Source organism: Oryzias latipes, chromosome 10, assembly GCF_002234675.1.
Source record: "Oryzias latipes chromosome 10, ASM223467v1".
NCBI classification, from domain to species: domain Eukaryota; kingdom Metazoa; phylum Chordata; class Actinopteri; order Beloniformes; family Adrianichthyidae; genus Oryzias; species Oryzias latipes.
In genome coordinates, this window is record NC_019868.2 from 3,685,685 (window position 1) to 3,704,368 (window position 18,684).

At 47.7% G+C, this 18,684-nt stretch overlaps 1 protein-coding gene and 1 long non-coding RNA gene across 2 annotated transcripts; one reads left to right on the forward strand and one right to left on the reverse strand.

Annotated features, from left to right (window-relative positions):
• Positions 1-10,972: 10,972 nt before the first annotated feature.
• LOC105357894 lies at positions 10,973-12,835 on the forward strand. The gene is made up of 3 exons (XR_911699.3): positions 10,973-11,288; positions 11,380-11,535; positions 12,476-12,835. It is a non-coding gene; the product is annotated as an uncharacterized LOC105357894 (long non-coding RNA).
• A 346-nt stretch (positions 12,836-13,181) lies between these two features.
• leprotl1 (leptin receptor overlapping transcript like 1) lies at positions 13,182-18,312 on the reverse strand. Its single transcript, XM_023959532.1, has 4 exons — positions 18,202-18,312; positions 17,743-17,818; positions 15,363-15,549; positions 13,182-14,806 (listed from the first exon to the last, which is right to left on the reverse strand). Exons 1-4 carry the CDS (start codon positions 18,215-18,217, stop codon positions 14,690-14,692), a joined length of 396 nt encoding a protein of 131 aa, XP_023815300.1. The 5' UTR covers positions 18,218-18,312; the 3' UTR covers positions 13,182-14,689.
• Between the last annotated feature and the right edge of the window lie 372 nt (positions 18,313-18,684).

Consider the following 18,684-nt stretch of genomic DNA (forward strand, 5'->3'; position numbering starts at 1 on the left):
ACATTATAAACAAAAGATGCAGGTAAAAAGCAGAGGGCGAGAGCTGAAAGACACACATTACAGCGTGAATGATCAGTTTCCAGGCGAGATCCTCCGCCGGCGGAAAATCCTCTTCCCGCTGAGGAGGAAACACCTGTCTGCTGGAGCCCGTGCGGTGGTTGCCGTTGATAAACTTTTTGTGAATGGCAAGCTGTTCCGGGACCCAGAGGTAACACCCTGGCTGTGCTGAAGGCTTTCAGAGGCGCACTGACATCTGCGCTGCCCAGAAGAAACCCGCAAACTTATTTAATTAAATAGGAAATAATCGGATCATCAATAATCCACACCTCTCAGGAAAAGTGTTTTTTCTTTCTCTCACATTCATGTTTCTGTTGTTGTTTCATTGTTTGTTTTTTGTTCTCTTTCCCTCTCTCTTTTCTCTTGTCCCCCCCCCCCTTCCCATGTTCTCATATGTGAATCAGGTAAAGTCAACGCAACCACGGTGAGTATTTATTTATGCACGGAACGGGCGCGCGCTCATACTAGCGCGCATAAGAGCATGCACACGCAATCCCGCACACACACACGTTGATAAACTGCAAAAACCTCACTTAGGCTCACACAGGACGCACGCAACATGCAGCTCATAGCCAAGACACGTTCACCCACAACGCACAGCGCTTGTCAGTGTAGCAGGAACGCACAGCGTGCACGCGCACACGGACGGGCACACGCACTATTTAGCCTTGCACTCTCCCGGTTAGAACAGCTATGAACAGTCTTAACATCATTAGCTGGAATGTGCGTGGACTTGGTTCTGGGCCAAAGAGATTGAAAGTGTTAAATCACCTGAATGATCTTAAAGCAGATATAGCTTTGCTGCAGGAGGTCCATTTATCTTTATCAGCTGGTCAACTCCTGTGCTGTTCCCAGTATCCAGTTATGTATTCTGCCAGTTTCAACTCCAAACAAAGAGGGGTTGCAGTTTTGATTAATAAAAATGTTACATTTCAGTTACAGTTCATCAATTGGATCAAAATATTATATCACAACCCCAATGCATCAGTTAGAACTAATAAACAGCCTTCCAACAGGTTTTTTCTTGGAAGAGGAACTAGACAGGGTTGCCCACTCTCCCCCTCTCTTTTTGCAATATTTATCGAGCCTCTAGCTGCAGCAATAAGACACAATGAGAGTATTAAAGGATGTTGGGAGAGGGGAGTGGATAACTGAATCCAAGTGCAGACACAAACTGATAGAAGTTAGGTTATTCAATTTGGGCAGGCAGGCAGGCAGGCAGGCAGGCAGGCAGGCAGGCAGGCAGGCAGGCAAGAGATGCAAAAGTTATTTTAGTTGCTCTTGAGTGTGAAGGATTGTTCAAAGCCAAGGACTTGTTACCACAGGGTGAACAATAATCTGGCGCTGGCTGGAGATCCTCCTCAGGAATAAATAGAGTCTGTGATGGCCTGCAGGTGGGGAGGTGCTGATTGTAGAGATGAGCAGCAGGTGTTGGGCTCCAAGGAGGAGGCATGCTCAACAGAACCACAACAGTACCCCCCCCTCAACGGGAGCCACCAGGCGATGGAAAACGGTCTGGACGACGCCTGCGAAGATCCCGGATCAGGGAGTCATCCAGGATAAAGGACCGAGGAACCCAGGCACGCTCTTCCGGGCCATACCCCACCCAGTCAACGAGGTACTGGAACCCTCGACCACGTCGACGAACATCCAGAAGACGTCGGACAGAGTAGGCGGGCCGGCCACCAACCAACCGGGCGGGAGGAGGGGGCTTGGAAGGAGGGACCAAGGCACTGGAACAGACCGGCTTGAGGTGTGAGACATGGAAAACGGGATGAACCTTCATGGAGGCAGGGAGCCGGAGCTTGACCGCAGACGGGTTGATGACAGCCAAAACCTCAAAGGGGCCCAAGTAACGGGGAGATAGCTTCCTTGAGTCAGTACGGAGTTGGATATTCTTGGAAGACAGCCACACCTTCTGACCAGGGCTATAGCAGGGAGCAGAAGACCTCCGGGCATCAGCCACGCGGCAGCTACGTTCCCGAGCACGCAGGAGTGCCCGATGAGCCAATCTCCACACTCGACGGCACCTGCGGATGTGCAGCTGGACAGATGGCACAGAAACCTCCTCCTCCTGGGCTGGAAACAGGGGTGGCTGAAACCCCAGAGAGCATTCAAATGGTGACAGACCTGTAGCAGAGCAGGTGAGGGAATTATGGGCATACTCAACCCAGTCCAAGTAATCGCTCCAGGAGGAGGGGTTTGCCTCAGTCACACACCGCAGGGCTGTCTCCAGATCCTGGTTGGCGCGTTCGGCCTGTCCGTTGGTCTGAGGGTGAAAACCTGAGGACAAACTGACGGTAGCACCGATGGACCGACAAAAAGTCTTCCAAACTTGGGACGTGAATTGAGGGCCTCTATCCGACACAATGTCAGCAGGAAGCCCGTGAAGACGGAAAACGTGATGGACAAGGAGGTTGGCAGTGTCAGTAGCAGAGGGTAGTTTGGGAAGGGCCACATAATGGACAGCTTTGGAGAAACGATCCACAATGGTAAGTATGGTGGTGTTACCTCGAGACAAGGGCAAACCGGTGACAAAATCCAAAGCTATATGAGACCAAGGGCGGCCAGGAACGGGTAGAGGACGGAGGAGACCAGCAGGGGGTTGATGCGAGGCCTTATTACGAGCACACGTTGGGCAGGCAGCAACATACTGCCGTACGTCCTTCTCCAAGGTCGGCCACCAGAATCTGCGTCTCAGCAGCGAGCAGGTGCGGGCCCCACCAGGATGACAGGTACGGCGAGAGGTGTGACCCCACTGGATGACCTGTGAGCGAACAGAGTCTGGCACAAAAAGGCGATTAGCAGGGCCTGTACCTGGATCTGGTTGTTGTTGCTGGGCCTCTAAAACTTTGTCCTCGATCTCCCAAGAGACAGCAGCAAGTGTACATGATGAAGGAAGGATGGGTTGCGGCAGTGTTGGTGCATCTAAAGTAAACTGGCGAGACAAGGCATCAGGTTTCTGGTTCTTGGAACCTGGCCTGTAGGACAAAAGAAAGTTAAAACGAGTGAAAAACAAAGACCACCGCGCCTGACGGGGATTGAGTTGTTTTGCTGATTGTAGGTAGGAGAGGTTTTTATGGTCAGTCCAAATGATAAAGGGATTCTTGGTTCCTTCCAACCAGTGTCTCCAATGTTCCAAAGCTAGCTTAACAGCCAACAACTCTCGATCTCCCACATGGTAATTTCTCTCAGCTGGGGTCAGGCGTCGGGAGAAAAACGCGCAAGGGTGCAATTTTTGTGTGTCCATGGATCGTTGTGACAGAACGGCTCCTACCCCAGTGTCAGATGCGTCTACCTCCACGATAAATTGCAGGGTTGGATCAGGATGACGAAGAACAGGAGCTGATGTGAACCTCTCTTTCAGCGTGGAGAAGGCCTTGGCTGCCTCCTCTGACCAGTGGAAAGAGACAGATGGAGAAGTTAATCTTGTCAGGGGAGCAGCTATCTGACTGTAATTTCGGATGAACCTGCGGTAGAAATTGGCGAACCCCAGGAAACGTTGTAGTTGTTTTACAGTGGTGGGGGTAGGCCAGTCTGCTACAGCTCGTATCTTTTCAGGGTCAGCTTTGACCTGCTTGTTCTCAAAGATGTAGCCGAGGAAGGATATGGAGGTGGTGTGGAACTGACACTTCTCAGCTTTCACGAATAACCGGTTTTCCAATAGTCTCTGTAGCACTTGTTGCACATGTTGGATGTGCTCTGTGACTGAGGGGGAGAAAATAAGGATGTCATCTAGATAGACAAACACAAACCGGTTCAAGAAATCTCTTAGAACGTCATTTACAAGTGCTTGGAAAACTGCAGGGGCATTACAAAGACCAAAAGGCATAACCAGGTATTCAAATTGCCCTAGTGGAGTGTTGAAAGCTGTCTTCCATTCATCTCCCTCCTTCATCCTTACCAGATGGTAGGCATTTCGAAGGTCTAGTTTGGAGAAGATTGTGGCATCCTGGAGAGAGTTAAAAGCTGAATCAATGAGTGGCAGGGGATATTTGTTCTTCACAGTGATGTTGTTCAACCCCCGGAAATCGATGCAGGGACGGAGAGTACCCTCTTTCTTCGTGACAAAGAAAAACCCAGCTGCTACTGGAGAAGAAGAGGGTCTGATGATTCCTGCAGCTAGAGAAGTTGTAATGTAGTTTTCCATGGTTTCCATTTGTGGCCTAGACAGGTTATACAGACGGCTGGTTGGTAGAGGGGCCCCTGGGAGCAGGTCGATAGCACAATCATAAGGACGGTGTGGTGGAAGGACAAGGGCACGATCCTTGCAGAAAACTTCCTTAAGGTCATGATAGACTTCTGGAATGGTGGACAGGTCAGGTGGGTCAGGTGGGGATGTAGTGGAGGGACCTGAAGGCACAGCAGAGAGAAGACAGGATGTGTGACATGTGTCACTCCAGTTCAGGATGGTCCCCGTCCTCCAGTCCACATGAGGATTGTGTGAGACCAACCAAGGATGTCCAAGGACCACTGGGTTTTCTGGAGAGGCAACAATGAGAAATTGGAGCTGTTCGTGGTGATTACCAGAGGTAATAAGCTTAATTGGGGCTGAGCGTTGAGTGATCCGGTAAAGCTCCCGGCCATCTAAAGCTCGTGCAACAGTGGGTGAAGGGAGGTTCTCTAGAGGAAGACTGATCTGGGACGCCAAGGTCTGGTCAAGGAAGTTAGCCTCTGCTCCTGAGTCCACCAATGCCAGAACTGGATGGGACGACTGATTAATGCACAGCGTAGCCGAGAGCAGGGTCTTTGTGTGGGTGATGTTAGTGGAGGTAGTCGTGGTCGTCAATACCCCCACTGCTACTGACGACCACTGTCTTTTGGCCGGATCGGACAGGAAATGACAACATGTCCAGGAGTTCCACAGTACAGACAGGCCCCACTAGATATTCGTCGCTGGCGTTCCTCAGTGGAGAGGCGGGCTCGACCCAGTTGCATAGGTTCCTCAGGTGGAGGGCTTGCAGCATGGAGCGGGTGAGAAGGTGGACATGAGGAGATTAATGAACGTGGACTAGGTCCCTGTTCCCTTGCTCGATCCCGCCGCCTGTTGTCCAGCCTGATTGTCAGGGAGATGAGGTCACCTAGGGTTGAGGGTGGATCTCTTGAGGCCAACTCATCTTTCAGCTGCCCGTTGAGACCATTTGTGAACAATGCCTGCAGTGCCTCGTCATTAAAGCCCACATCTGCAGCCACAGTCTGGAAATCCACAGAATACTCTGCAGCGCTCCGGGCTCCTTGTCTCATGGAGATCAACTGCCTTGTGGAATCCCCTCCTCTCACTGGGTGGTCAAAAACACGTTTTAAGTTCTCTACAAAGTCAGAGTAGGACAGCTGCCCAAAGCCATGCCGGTCGAAAGAGGCTTCTGCCCACTGCAATGCCTTGCCATCCAGGAGACCAACAACATATGACACCTTTGCTTGGTCACTGGCGTAAGAGAGAGGCTTCTGTTCAAAAATTAAAGAACACTGTAACAGAAAACCCCTGCACTTACCCAGGTCTCCGGAATATGGTTTGGGATCCGGGATGTGGGTCTCTCTCACAGCTGCGGGCGGGTTTCCTGGAAAAACAGATTGAAGCGGAGCTGGTGTAGGTTGTGCTGCAGGGGCGGTGTGAGTGGACAAAGACTGAGTGAGTCGATCCAACTGAGCCAGAACTGCATTGAACTTGTGATCCAGGTTAAGGATCATCTGTTCATGGCGTAGAAAGTTCACATCAGAGTGAGGAAGGGGATGCTGAGCAGGGTCCTGGGAAGCAGACATGTCCGCTGGATCCATATTAAATGGCCAGATTATTCTGTTGGGAGAGGGGAGTGGATAACTGAATCCAAGTGCAGACACAAACTGATAGAAGTTAGGTTATTTAATTTGACTTGGCAGGCAGACTGATAGGCTGGCAGGCAGACTGGAAGGCAGGCAGGCAGGCAGACTGGAAGGCAGGCAGGCAGGCAGACTGGAAGGCAGGCAGGCAGGCAGACTGGAAGGCAGGCAGGCAGGCAGACTGGAAGGCAGGCAGGCAGGCAGACTGGAAGGCAGGCTGGAAGGCAGGCAGGCAGGCAGACTGGAAGGCAGGCAGGCAGGCAGGCAGGCAGGCAGGCAGGCAGGCAGACTGGAAAGAGATGCAAAAGTTATTTTAGTTGCTCTTGAGTGTGAAGGATTGTTCAAAGCCAAGGACTTGTTACCACAGGGTGAACAATAATCTGGCGCTGGCTGGAGATCCTCCTCAGGAATAAATAGAGTCTGTGATGGCCTGCAGGTGGGGAGGTGCTGATTGTAGAGATGAGCAGCAGGTGTTGGGCTCCAAGGAGGAGGCATGCTCAACAGAACCACAACAAAGGAATTAAAACCAAACACAGCCATCATAAAATTAGTCTCTATGCAGATGACATATTACTGTTTTTAAGTAATATACATTCTGTAAATGAAACGGCAACAATTATTAATGAATTCTCTTCTATATCAGACTATTCCATTAATTGGAATAAATCTGTTTTATTACCACTGAACAGTAATGCGGAGCAAGGACTCACAATACCAGTCAAATCAGGCAATATAAAATATCTAGGTATTTATTTTTCCCCCAAAATTTCAGAACTGGTGCAGCTAAACTACACCCCATTACTGAAAAACATACAGGACGATCTAACACACTGGACCAAACTGCCTTTGTCCCTTATGGGCAAGGTAGCCACGGTAAAAATGAAAATCTTACCCAAAGTTAATTATCTCTTCTCAATGATTCCCACACAACCGCCATTAAAATGGTTCAAAACATTAGACTCATCCATATCAAGCTTTCTATGGAACAATAAACCTGCAAGAATTAGTCTAAAAACTTTAAAATCTGCAAAAAGCTGTGGAGGATTAGAATTACCTAACTTCCACAATTACTTTCTTGCAAATAGATTACAATATATCTTAAAATGGTTAAAAAATAATCCAGAAACTAACTCATGGTTAGACTTGGAACAGGCGTTATGTGGAAAGATCAACCTGTCAGATCTTCCATTTATTAGCCAAATAGTTAAAAAACAGGATTGTTTCAAAAGTATTAATATAAATGCCACTTTAACAGCCTGGTGGGAATTTCTCAAAATATCAAAATCATCAATTCAACCGTGCAAAATGACACCCATCTGGAACAACCCAGACATCCTCATAAACAAAAAAATTATCCACTTCCCAGCTTGGCAAGCAGGGGGCATAAAACAACTAGAGCACATAATTATTGATAGAAGATTCATAACTCCCCAGGAACTTCAAGACAAACATGGAATATATAACTTCTTGGAATATCAGCAACTTAAATCAATTATTACTAAAAAGTTTAAATACAGATTCAACGATTTAAAGCTACCAGATGTAGTTACCACTCTGATCAATTTCTCAATGAATAAAACTCTCTCCAAAATATACAAACTTTTATGTAATTTAGATAACAATATTTCACTTCCGACAACAAAATGGGATGCGGATTTGAGCATCAGCACAGATGAAAGTTTTTGGTCAGAACTTTGTCTAAACACCTTTAAAATGACAAAAAGTCCAAATCTGCAGCTAATCCATTTCAAAACTCTTCACAGAATTTACTACACTGGACAGAGGATGTTCAAGATGGGTCTCAGTAACTCAGACATTTGTCAGCACTGTGACAGTAATCTACCCGACAATTACATGCATGCACTATGGTTCTGCACGCCTGTCCAGGCTCTCTGGCGGCAGGTATGTGCCGATCTATCAGTCTGGCTTAAGGTTTCAATCACAGCTTCACCGTCACTTTGTGTGCTTGGTGACATGAGTGCCATCGATGTAGAAGGAGGATTAGGCTCTATCATTTCCATAACTCTTTGCATTGCTAAAAAAACTATTTTAATAAATTGGAAAAGCAAAAAAAATATAAATATAAGTCAACACAGAAATCTGCTGCTTGATCATATCAGCTTGGAAAAAATGTCAGCCCAAAGTTCAAGTAACTTCGAAAGAATTCGGTCTCTCTGGTCTCCCATAGCTAACTCCGTGACTTAGGGGGTGGGGGGGCCTGGTCGTCGCTGCTCTTTGCCCTTCTGCCGTGGGCCGGGGTGGGGGTCGGGGCCTCCGGTGCCTGGTGGGGGTTGTAGGGGGCTCCGTTGGTCGGGGGATCGGGTCCGGCGCCTGGGTGGGGCGGGCTGGGGCGCTGCGTGGTCCTTTGGGCTTGGGTGTGGGGGTGCGTGGTGGGGGGGTGGGGTGGTGGTCTGGCCTGGCTTGGGGGGGTGGTCCCTTTGCCTGTGCTGGGGGGGGTTGGCGGGGGGCGCTGCTCGGGGGGGGGGGGCCCAGCGGCGCTGGATGGGCTTCCCATCTACGCCTGGGGCTGGGATCGGCCCTTCCCTGGCTCTGGGGCGGGACGGGACAACCCTCTTGGGGCCCCCGGTCGCTCTGGGTGTCCTCCGCTTCGGCTGCGGGGTCTGGGGGGGGTGGGGGGGGGGGTCTTGTCGGCCCTGACCTGTGGGGGGGCATTTTGGGGGAGGGGGGGGGTCCACTATTGGTACGGGGCAGGGGGGGTTGACGGGTCGGGGTCTCCGCTGAGGCCATCGGCGGTTTCCCCGGCCGGTGGGCTGCCTCGGTCCCGTCGAGGCCTGACCAGAGCTCTTCTAGGGCCGGCGTTTGGGGGTGGGGGCCTGGGCTTGCTCCGGGGGGGGCCGGCGCTTTCTGGCTCCTCTCTCTCTGTGTGGGGGGGGTGGTGTTGGGCCTGGGGTGTCGGCGCCTCCGGGGGTGGGGCCCCTGGGCTGGGTGGGCCTGGCCCCCTTGCTGGGGGGGGGGGGGGGGGGGCGGGGGACAGCTGTTTGACCACCGGGGGACAGTCTATCAGCTGTCCCCAACTTACCCCCTTCCTCATATAACCTCATAATAGGGTGAGGGGGTGGGGGGCTTAGCCTGCGATGAGCCTTGGGGGTGTTTACTAGGCAGTGGCCCCCCTCCTATGGTTGGCGTATGGAGTGGCCCCCCCCTCTTTCGGTTTTATTTGCACCTTAGACATGTAGGGCCCTTGGTAGGGGGGGTGCTTGGACATCACTGCCAGCAAGCAGCGGATGTCCTCCTAGCTCCCTACCCGCCAATTTTAACCACACCTTAGACATTTAGGGCCCCTTGGTGGGGAGGGTGAGGGGACGTCACTGTGAGTAATCAGGAGATGTCCCCTTAGTGCCCTACCCGCCAATTTTAACTGCACCCCCCTTAGTACACACACCCCTCCCCCCTCAATATATACATCCCAACATAAACACACACCCATGCACACACACACCATCTCAAACACACATACACGCACACATATTTTGCAAGGAAAGTGGGACCTGGGTCCATCTGTCCCCTGCCTCTTCCCTGGTGGGGGGTGCGGGCCCCTTTGCAACGGCGGCTGTGTCCCCGGGGTGCCGGCTTCCTGGGCCCGGCGGTGCTCTCTCCGCGTGGTGGGGGAGTTCACATTACATCTGAGCCGGGGGTGTCTGGTCCCTGGGGGGTGGGTTCTGGTCCTTGCTCCTGAGTGCTGGGCCCCGCCAAATTTCCAACTGTGGCCGAGCCTGGTCGGGCCATATTTATAACACCCCTTGTGGGCCCTTTTTTTTTTCCCCGGGGTTCCCCCCTCCTGGGCGGGGGCGGCGGGCCCCCTGCCTCGCTCCTCCCTGGACCAACCGTGGGCCGGGCGGATGGCTGCCTGGAGTGCGGAGCGGGTCTCCCTTGGGGGGTCCTGGCTCGTACCTGGGGTTGGGGCGGGGGGATGCCCGGAACTCCTGGGTGGTGGTGGGGTGCTCGTTTGGGGCTGTGGGCGTCCTTCTCCGGTGGGGCTCTGCGTTGGGTTCTCCCGGCGCGGCGGGGGGGCTGCTCTCCTGGTTGGGCTGGGGCGGCGCTCTCTTTCCCTCCGTGCTTCCCTGGCCTCTGGCTCTGGGGGCCTTGCGGCGGCCCTGCTGGCCCTGGCCTGGGTGGCGGGCTTGGTCGCCCGGGCGGCGGTTGTTCCCTGCCGGTTCCCGTGTGGCGTTGGGGGGATTCCGGCTGCCGCTGCTGCTGCGGTGGGGGTCTTGGGGTGGGGATGGCTGGGCACTCTCCCTCCTTCTTTTCACGTTCCACCATCCATTTTAGAAGAACATAAAACCTCACCTGAGCACTGGTGTTAGCTCACCTTTGCACTAATAGCTTGCATGACTGAATGACTGAAATATTTTACACTAGTTGGTTTTAAGGCATAAGTATGCGTGTGTGAACACTATCTGTTTTGTGTACATGTCGACAGGTGGACATTTTTGCAGATAGCAGGTGTGTTTATAACATTTGAGTGTGTGTGTGGACGGGCCCCGCCCTTTTTGTACTGCATTTGAACCTTACCATAATGATTAACAACCAGTAAACTTGTTGCTGTATGCTGCTTCATGGTCTTATCCCCCTTCCCCTCCTATTATCACCCCCTACCCCCCCCTCTCTCTAGCTTCCCTCTCTCTTCTTCCCCTCTTTCCTTTTCCGTCCGGTCCAACACCAAAGATTTTCAGACATGATTGAAATTAATAAAGTTTGGCAGAAAAAAAAAAAAAAAAAAAAAAAAAAAAAAAAAAAGCACCGTTGTATGGAGTCCTATACTGTTCATAACTAAATAGCCAGTGACATCAGAGTTCATGTGTTTTTTCTACTCTACCAACACTCTAATGCAACATCAGGCAGATCCTTTGAATTTCAGATAATTAAGCAATTCTGTGATAAGTTTAAAGTTCTTTTGGAAGCAGCTGTCTCTGCTTCCTTCCACACCATGTTGAGCGATGGAGCAAAAAGGATCTCTGATGCAGATTTTTTTTAAATAAAAGTTTTCAATTGAACAGACTCAATTGTTACATTTTCAACCCCTGGATCAACATCATTTTGTGAATTTAGTCTGAAAAAGCATATCAGGGTTGATGTTTTCAGACTTGGTTGAAGAGGCACAGCAGACTCACAGCTGATCTGTGCACACCCTCAGGACTCTGGGTGTGACACCATCTTGATCTGCAGCCTGGTTTTGGTTCAGACCCTCCTGCGAGGACGGCTGAAAGAAGACCAACAGAACCAGAGATTCTTCATTCAGTTGGAAAGTCAAGCTGTGTGAAAAATGTGAGGTGAAGGAGCAGGTGACCTATGCTTAGTGTGATGCAGCATCCAATGCAACACAATAAAGGCTGAGTTCTGCACATTATTTACAAATGTTACTCTCAGATGCAGTCACAGTGCCTCAGCAACAGGTACAGACATGTTTGGGTCAGTTTATTATTGAGCACAGAGAGTAGCATATATATTTATTTATTTTTCTGTTTTCTTTCTATTTCCTTTAAGTTGCCTGTGGATTTCAGTGTCCAGGTTCTTCACATGTACAGTTCTTCCAGGTCCAAAGAATGTCTGAGGCTGGTCCTGGTTTCTATACTAAAGCTCACTCAAGGACCCAGACACCAGAGACAGAGGAAGAGGGGACTGTTTGTTTGTTTGTCTGTTGTACGTATCTTATTTTTTTGTTAAAATCTTTTGGATAAACATAACCCTTGTTAAAAAATAATTTAACTGAATGTTTATTTAAGTTTGTGTCGGCTTTACTTGGCAAAAACTCAAACATGTAATAAACAATAACCTAAACATGGCAAAACCCAGATTAAAACATAAAGGTGGCAAATCAGATGCCCTGAAAACCAAACACTTACACACAATACATAGAGATGAAAACAGCTGAGATGATTACAAACACGAACCTGGTCTTGGAGGCTTAGAATTGCCTAACTTCTACAAGTACTTTCTTGCAAGTAGATTACAATACATCTTAAAATGGCTAAAATATAATCCAGAAACCAACTCATGGTTAGACTTGGAACAGGCATTATGTGAAAAGATCAACCTGTCAGATCTACCATTTATTAGCCAAACAGTTAAAAAACTGGATTGTTTCCAAAGTACTAATATAAACGCTACTTTAACAGCCTGGTGGGAATTTCTCAAAATAGCAAACTCGTCAATTCAACGGTGTAAAATGACACCCATCTGGAACAACCCGGACGTCCTCATCAACAAAAAAATGATCCACTTCCCAGCTTGGCAAGCAGGGGGCGTGACACTACTAGAGCAATTAACTATTGATAAAAGAGTCATAACTCCCCAGGAACTACAAGACAAACATGGAATAAATAACTTCTTGGAATATCAGCAACTAAAATCTATTATCACTAAAAAGTTTAAATACAAAGACAACGATTTAAAGCTACCAGAAGTAGCTACCTCTCTGATTAATTTTTCAATGAAAACAACTTTCTCCAAAATATACAAACTTATACTAGATAACTAGATACTTCCGATAACAAAATGGGATGCAAATTTGAGCATCAGCACGGATGAAAGCTTCTGGTCAGAAATTTGTCTAAATACCTTTAAACTGAATCTCTTTCAGGGTCCTGGGGTGGGTTGATGGAGCCAACCAACTACTGTGGGATGAAGGTGGAGTACACCGTGAACAGGTCACCAGTCTGTTGCAGGGTCACCCAGTCTCACACTTACATACAATTGACAAACACCAATTAACCCATGAAGCCTTTTTTGTGACTGTGGGAGGAGCCAGAGAAAACCCACACATGCACAAGGAGAACATGCTAACTTCACATGGAAAGAAACAACCAGGATTCAAACCAGGGCCTTTTCACTGTGAGGCAGGAGTGCCAACCACTACACCACACTGCAGCCTTAAAACCTCAGTCTGTCACTCAAAAATATATAATGAGGTATTAAAACATGCAAACATCCAACCCTCAAATAAAAAAGATGGTAAAATTATAGTTTTTTAAGTTTCTGTCTGCTCCTTTCCAAAGACATTTAGCATTAGAATTATTATTATATTATTGCTGCTGTTTTTATTTCCATTATAACGGTTTTAAGTTAGCATCATATACAGTAGATTGTATACTAATAACAAATATAATTTAAAAAATCCATATTTTTTGTTATATAAATGTTAATTTCTGTGCAGATAACGGTTTGGCTGAAGGCTTTCATAGTACTTCATCATACAAACCGAGGATGTGTCCGTTTGTTCTGCTCTCTAAATTCTGCTGGTCTCCATCAAATCCCCTCAAAATGAACAAAAGATGAGTCAAAGCAGCTTCTGTTCAAAATGGAGTTTATTAAAAAAAAAAGAAACTGATGCTGACCTCCACTCTTCTGACAAAACTTGTAGAAAAAAACACAAAACATCAACACAAAACCTCCAACTGCATAAAGGAATATAACACAACACTGCTGTCACTGGACCTAACAGAAACAAACATGGAAGCGGGAACAACAGCCAAGCCTGAAGTGGATGGAGTCAGACAGACTCCTGTTACCCTGTGACACGGGGGCTCGCCATCATCAGCCCCCACCTCAGTGTTCATGCAGAACGCCATGGGAGTGAGACGTCTCCATCCCAGCATCTCTGTCATGTCAGAAAGCCCTGATGGTTTCATTCCAGATTAGGGGGAGTCTTTAATGCCCCTCCTCTGCTGCCCCCCCACTTTGACACAGACACCTGCAGCACAGACGTTTCATAAAAAGAGCGCGTTTTTGCCCCCCCAATAAAATCAAAATCGATTCCATCTTTATTTAGAAAATGAAATATTGATGACTTTCTTCTCAGGTAGTTTCCAATGTGAGAACCTCGTTGATTAACTCTCCTCCTCTGTTCAGTTTACAGCACTAATGTTTTGCACAAGCAAAGAAACTGGATTTACTGCATTTTCCACACTATAAGGCGCACTTCAAATCTCTCTTTTTCCTTCTAAAATGACGGTGGGTCTTAGAATCCGGTGCACCCCAGAGTTCAGAAAATATGGTAAACTGACATTTGAAGGGTAAATGGAGACCCAATGGAGTCACGCTGAATCATAAACACGTGTACCCAGTTCCAGATTAAAATGAGTCCCCTGAAGACAGAGGAAGGAAACAGAACGTGGACTCGTCTCTCAGCACACAAAGAGGCTCGGCCCCAGCAGCTCTGGGCCCGCCCACTTCACACCTGAAGACCTGAAGCGTCCTCAGGGCGGTTCCGGAGCTGCAGCTTCATGTCCTCCTGTTCAGCGTTTCAAACAGGAAGCAGGTTCACATGCTTCAGGACGAAAACGTCTCAGACCCCTTTCACAGCGAATAATCAGATTATAATCTGAGGATCTCATGTGGCTGAACTGAAAAACAGAAGCTGTTAAAAAACAATAACAGCATTCAGCTGTTTGGATCTTTGTAACACCAGCAAACCTGCATTCATCTGGAAAATCGTCTGACCTTTCATGAAGGCATTTTAGATCAGTAGTACTTTAAGAGACAGAATCAGTTAGAATGTGCAGGAGGTCAGAGGTCACACTAAACCTCCTGCATTCCAGCCTCTCAGGATTATGTGGATGAAGGGCTCAGACTCAGGACGGTCTGATCCGGACAGGATGCGCACGTGTAACAGTCATGAAGGGAGCAGCTGAGGGAGGGGGCGCTTTGATTAAACAGTATTAATAACTTAGTATTGCACTGGTTGGTTGCAGGTCTATGAATGAGAGGCCATCAAATAAATAAGAACAGCAGCAGCAGTACCAAAATAATACTGGGGGGTTTCAGACAGACAGTTCAGACGCCGCGGCGCCGGCCTTCACCACTGCTGCCAGCTGAAGTCGTCGTTGGAGCCGAACACCAAGAAGAAGCCCAGGATGGTCCCGAAGATGACCACGTTCCCCGTCAGCACCAGCGCGCACGCCCCCCAGGCGATCTGCAACCACAACCAAGCTCAACTGATGGCTTTGAAGCAGCGGCAGTAACTGAGGACGAAGGCGGGTCAGTGTGTGGACTCAAACACAGATCGACTTCAGTCTGATCATCACAGCCTGCACACATTTCACACGTCGATCAAAACAAACGATTAAACAAAGAAACAATTCAAACAATACTTAACACTTAAAGAATCTGTTAACTAAAGGAATCTGGATTAAGATTTTGATTTTGGGGAGTTTGTAATCCATTGACGGTACAGCGTGGTTCACCTTTCACAGTTTCGCTGGTTCCGCATTCTGATTGGCTGTTTAATCTGTCAATCAATCTCCCCTGTGCTGTGTCTCCTGTATAGAATGACTTCATCTCCCCTAATCTGCACACATTTCTACATAAAGTGTATGACAGGTCTGCGCTGACACCAAGCAGAGACACTGCAGTTGAACCCGAGAGCTGCATTCTTCTGCTGCAGAGCTGCGCAGACGGCTGCAGACGCCATGACGGTCCTACAGCAGCACCTTCAAGCAGAGAGGCTCCGGAAGAATCCAGAAACTTACGACTTCAGCCCGCGCAAAGACAACGGGCAGGCCGAATGCTGAGATGACGATGCCTGTTGTGAGGAAGATGGCCAGCTCTTTGCAGGCGTTACTGGCCGAGTCCGTGTCATCCACTATCCTCCGGGCGATGCAGTAAGGGATGGGGGACAGGATGTAGAAGAAGAGCAGGAACAAGGGCCAGTATTTGCTGCAAAGACAGGAGAACAGCAGCATCAACTACGGCTGTGGCTCAATAGTTGGGTGGCAAACTAATCTAATTCATGAATCAAGATCAACGATTCACAAATCAAACCATAATCCTTACTATTTCCTCTAAATATGTCTGTGTTTCAATATGCATACTAGATACACGAACATTAAAATAGGGCTGGGATTATATAGATATGCCTCCTTCCACTCCCTCTCAAGCAATCTTTACTTTAATGTTTAATTATCCTAAGTCTGATACGTATTTGTATGAATGTATAACTGGTGATTGTTGTTTTGTAAATTATTCTTGCTTTATACCATGGTCTGGTTGAAAACTTGATTCTGATTGGCTGCTGGGTATGCATTAAAACCTGATAACCGCACGGTGAAAAAAAGAAGTTCCGGTCAGCTAGCTTAAATCTTTTGTATCACTGCTTCTTTAAAACAACCTTTAGCTTCATCATCTGGACAAAAACAAGCGGTAAGAGATGAACTTTCTGTCTGAACTGATGCTTTATTCAACCCATCGGGACGATCAGCATATATATATCGCTGAATATTGACTGCAGTGGTGGTGTGGCGCGACGTGGACTATATGTTACGTGATGCAGCGCATCACGTAACATATAGTCCGCTGTTTGATAGAAAAGCGATCCAAATCGGAAAAAAAACAAGAATTAAGGACTAAAACCTGGTTAATATGACCATGGTATAAGCGGGTTAATGGCCTTCGAAGTGTGCGGTTACTACTTTTTAACACACTTTGCGTCGGACGGTTCAGGCTTCCACGCCGTGCGTTAAAAAGTAATAACGCACACTTCGAAGGCCATTAACCCTTACATGATTGCTTGAAATAAAGCATTCCAAACGAAAAAAAATCTAAATCAAATCAAATAATTTGTACAATAGTTATACCTTTATTTAGAACAGAAGATAAGAATCAACATAATAACAGAAAGAATTTATGTATATTTACTACTTTAAACAATGTCCCACTCAACAGTTTTCTGTTAACTTCAGCAGGAAACAAAACAAACATCCTGGTTGCTTTGGATCATTTAACAACAAATCCTGAAAATGTTCTGCAGTTTTTCTATTTCAAGCAGATTTTTGAAATATTGCTAAATTCATTCTCATCTTTTTTTACTTTATTTTTTATTCTAATCTATTGATTCTTCAATGTATTTAAAACATTTTTTAAACTTATTTTAGGAAACTGAACTTCACTCTTTTTATCTGCAAAAAACACTAAAGTTTTACTTTAAAAATGAGAAACTTCACCGACACTTTACTTTGTGCTTTGTTTAGTTTACGTACTTTAAATCCAACAATATTCCCTATTTTAGAGCGATGGTCCACGTAGAGCCATACATTGTCTGAGGTGTATTTTTATTGCACTCTACTAGATTTATATACTAAATTCTGCGAATCACTGATCTCAGACGTCACAAACATTCATACTCGTATTTTTGGGAACAGATTGTGAGTATCCGAGTACTCGGATACTCTTTACAGCCCTGCCAGCCGATGATGGAAAGAGGAAAGGAGAAGCGGTTGGTTCCTAACGATCCTCACTAACAGCAGCTTCATGAAGAAACGTGGCCGCCTCACCACATTCTCCAGCTTCAACGGCAGCTTTGTGACTGACAGACCCAGTCCAGATCTGGGAGTTCTCATGGATTCTGACCCGTTTCTGCATCTTTCTGAGCAGATTTTCAGGGAAGTCAAACACCGCTGGAGGGAGCGGATGGCAAACCACTTTAAGCTCCACCTTCCTGAGTCTCTCCCATGACCTAAGGAACTTTACAAACACCAGCGCCAGACCAATGTCCGGTTCTGAAAGGTCTGGAGTTTCAGAAGTTTTTCAACTCTGTGCAAATATGTCTTTGATGTTTTTGATTCCAAACTTTGAATGATTTGATGATTCTGATGATGAAACTCTAAAGGTTTTGTTTAAAAAGAACCAGTTTGAGCTGGGACTCAAACCTGTGACACGCTGATAGAAAAACGTGTTCACTGTCCCACAGCCTGAGCGTCCTGCAGCCCCCCACCCCCACCCCCTTCCCTCCTGCTACGTGTTTTTGAGCTCAGCTTTGTCCTTCAGGTCGAGTCTAAACCCCAAGTCTGACTTTCTGGGTTCATCGGGGTCACGTGGTAAAAGGGCGGCATGGGGGGGGGGGGGGGTACTCACTTGTAAACCGGGAGGGCGCATCCGAGCATGAGGAACATGAGGCCCACGGCCCCCCCGAACGACAGGCTGATGAGAGCTGCAAGACAAGAGGGGGTGGGGTGAAGCAAGGATCAGCATCAGCACCAGCTGGTCACGTGACAGTCAGCGGGTCTCACGTGCATCAGCTAGTCTTGTCATTAGTGCTTTAATCTGCGCGGCGCGGCGGCGCGGTAGCGTCAGCGCTGCTCTCTGTCCGAACAAACGGAGCTGAGCGTCTTAGAACGGACGCTCTCCGCGATAGCCGCTCATTCCGCCCGCAGAGGAGCTGCGGCGGGACGGAGCGGCACGGCAGCCGCCCGGCCCCTGGCTGGCGGCTCCGGTGTCCGCGGCGGCCTCCACGCGCACATCCCCGCCCTGCTGCCTCCCCCGAACCGGACCCACCGGGCTCCCTGACCGGAGACCCAGACGGACGCCACTTACCTTTAATGCCAGCCATTTCTCCCGGACAAAGCCTGGTCACGCACGCTCACGCAGCCCCGACGCAGGGCTGTAGCTCCTCCTACTCCGCAAAGGACGACGTTGACTTCACGGACCAATGAAAATGTCGGAATTCATATACATTCTTTAAGTACAAACATATATAACTGAATTTTAAAAAGAGAGGTGAACCGATATTTTTTAAACAAACATCAGATAGAATTGTTACTGAATTATAAATGGAAAATAGCAAATTGCACTATTACAATATTATAACTGTTATTATAATAATTACGAGTAACATGAAAAAAAGAAACAGAAATAGTGACAATAAAAACAAACTAATAATGTCCAAGGCTAAAGCATCAACAGTCTTAGCTATTAAAACATATTTTTGAGTCTCAATGCATAAATATTTTTCACAATTGTAATTACATACATGAAATGGTATATCAATCTTTAAAAATGAATTAAAATGTGTTTTTA

Excerpts from the sequence above, each read along its gene's own strand:
- leprotl1 (XM_023959532.1), bottom strand. Across the intron at positions 15,550-17,742 it reads TGCGCCCTCCCGGTTTACAA|CAAATACTGGCCCTTGTTCC; the intron begins GTGAGTACCCCC and ends CTGTCTTTGCAG. Across the intron at positions 14,807-15,362 it reads TCTTTGCGCGGGCTGAAGTC|ATCGCCTGGGGGGCGTGCGC; the intron begins GTAAGTTTCTGG and ends TTGTGGTTGCAG.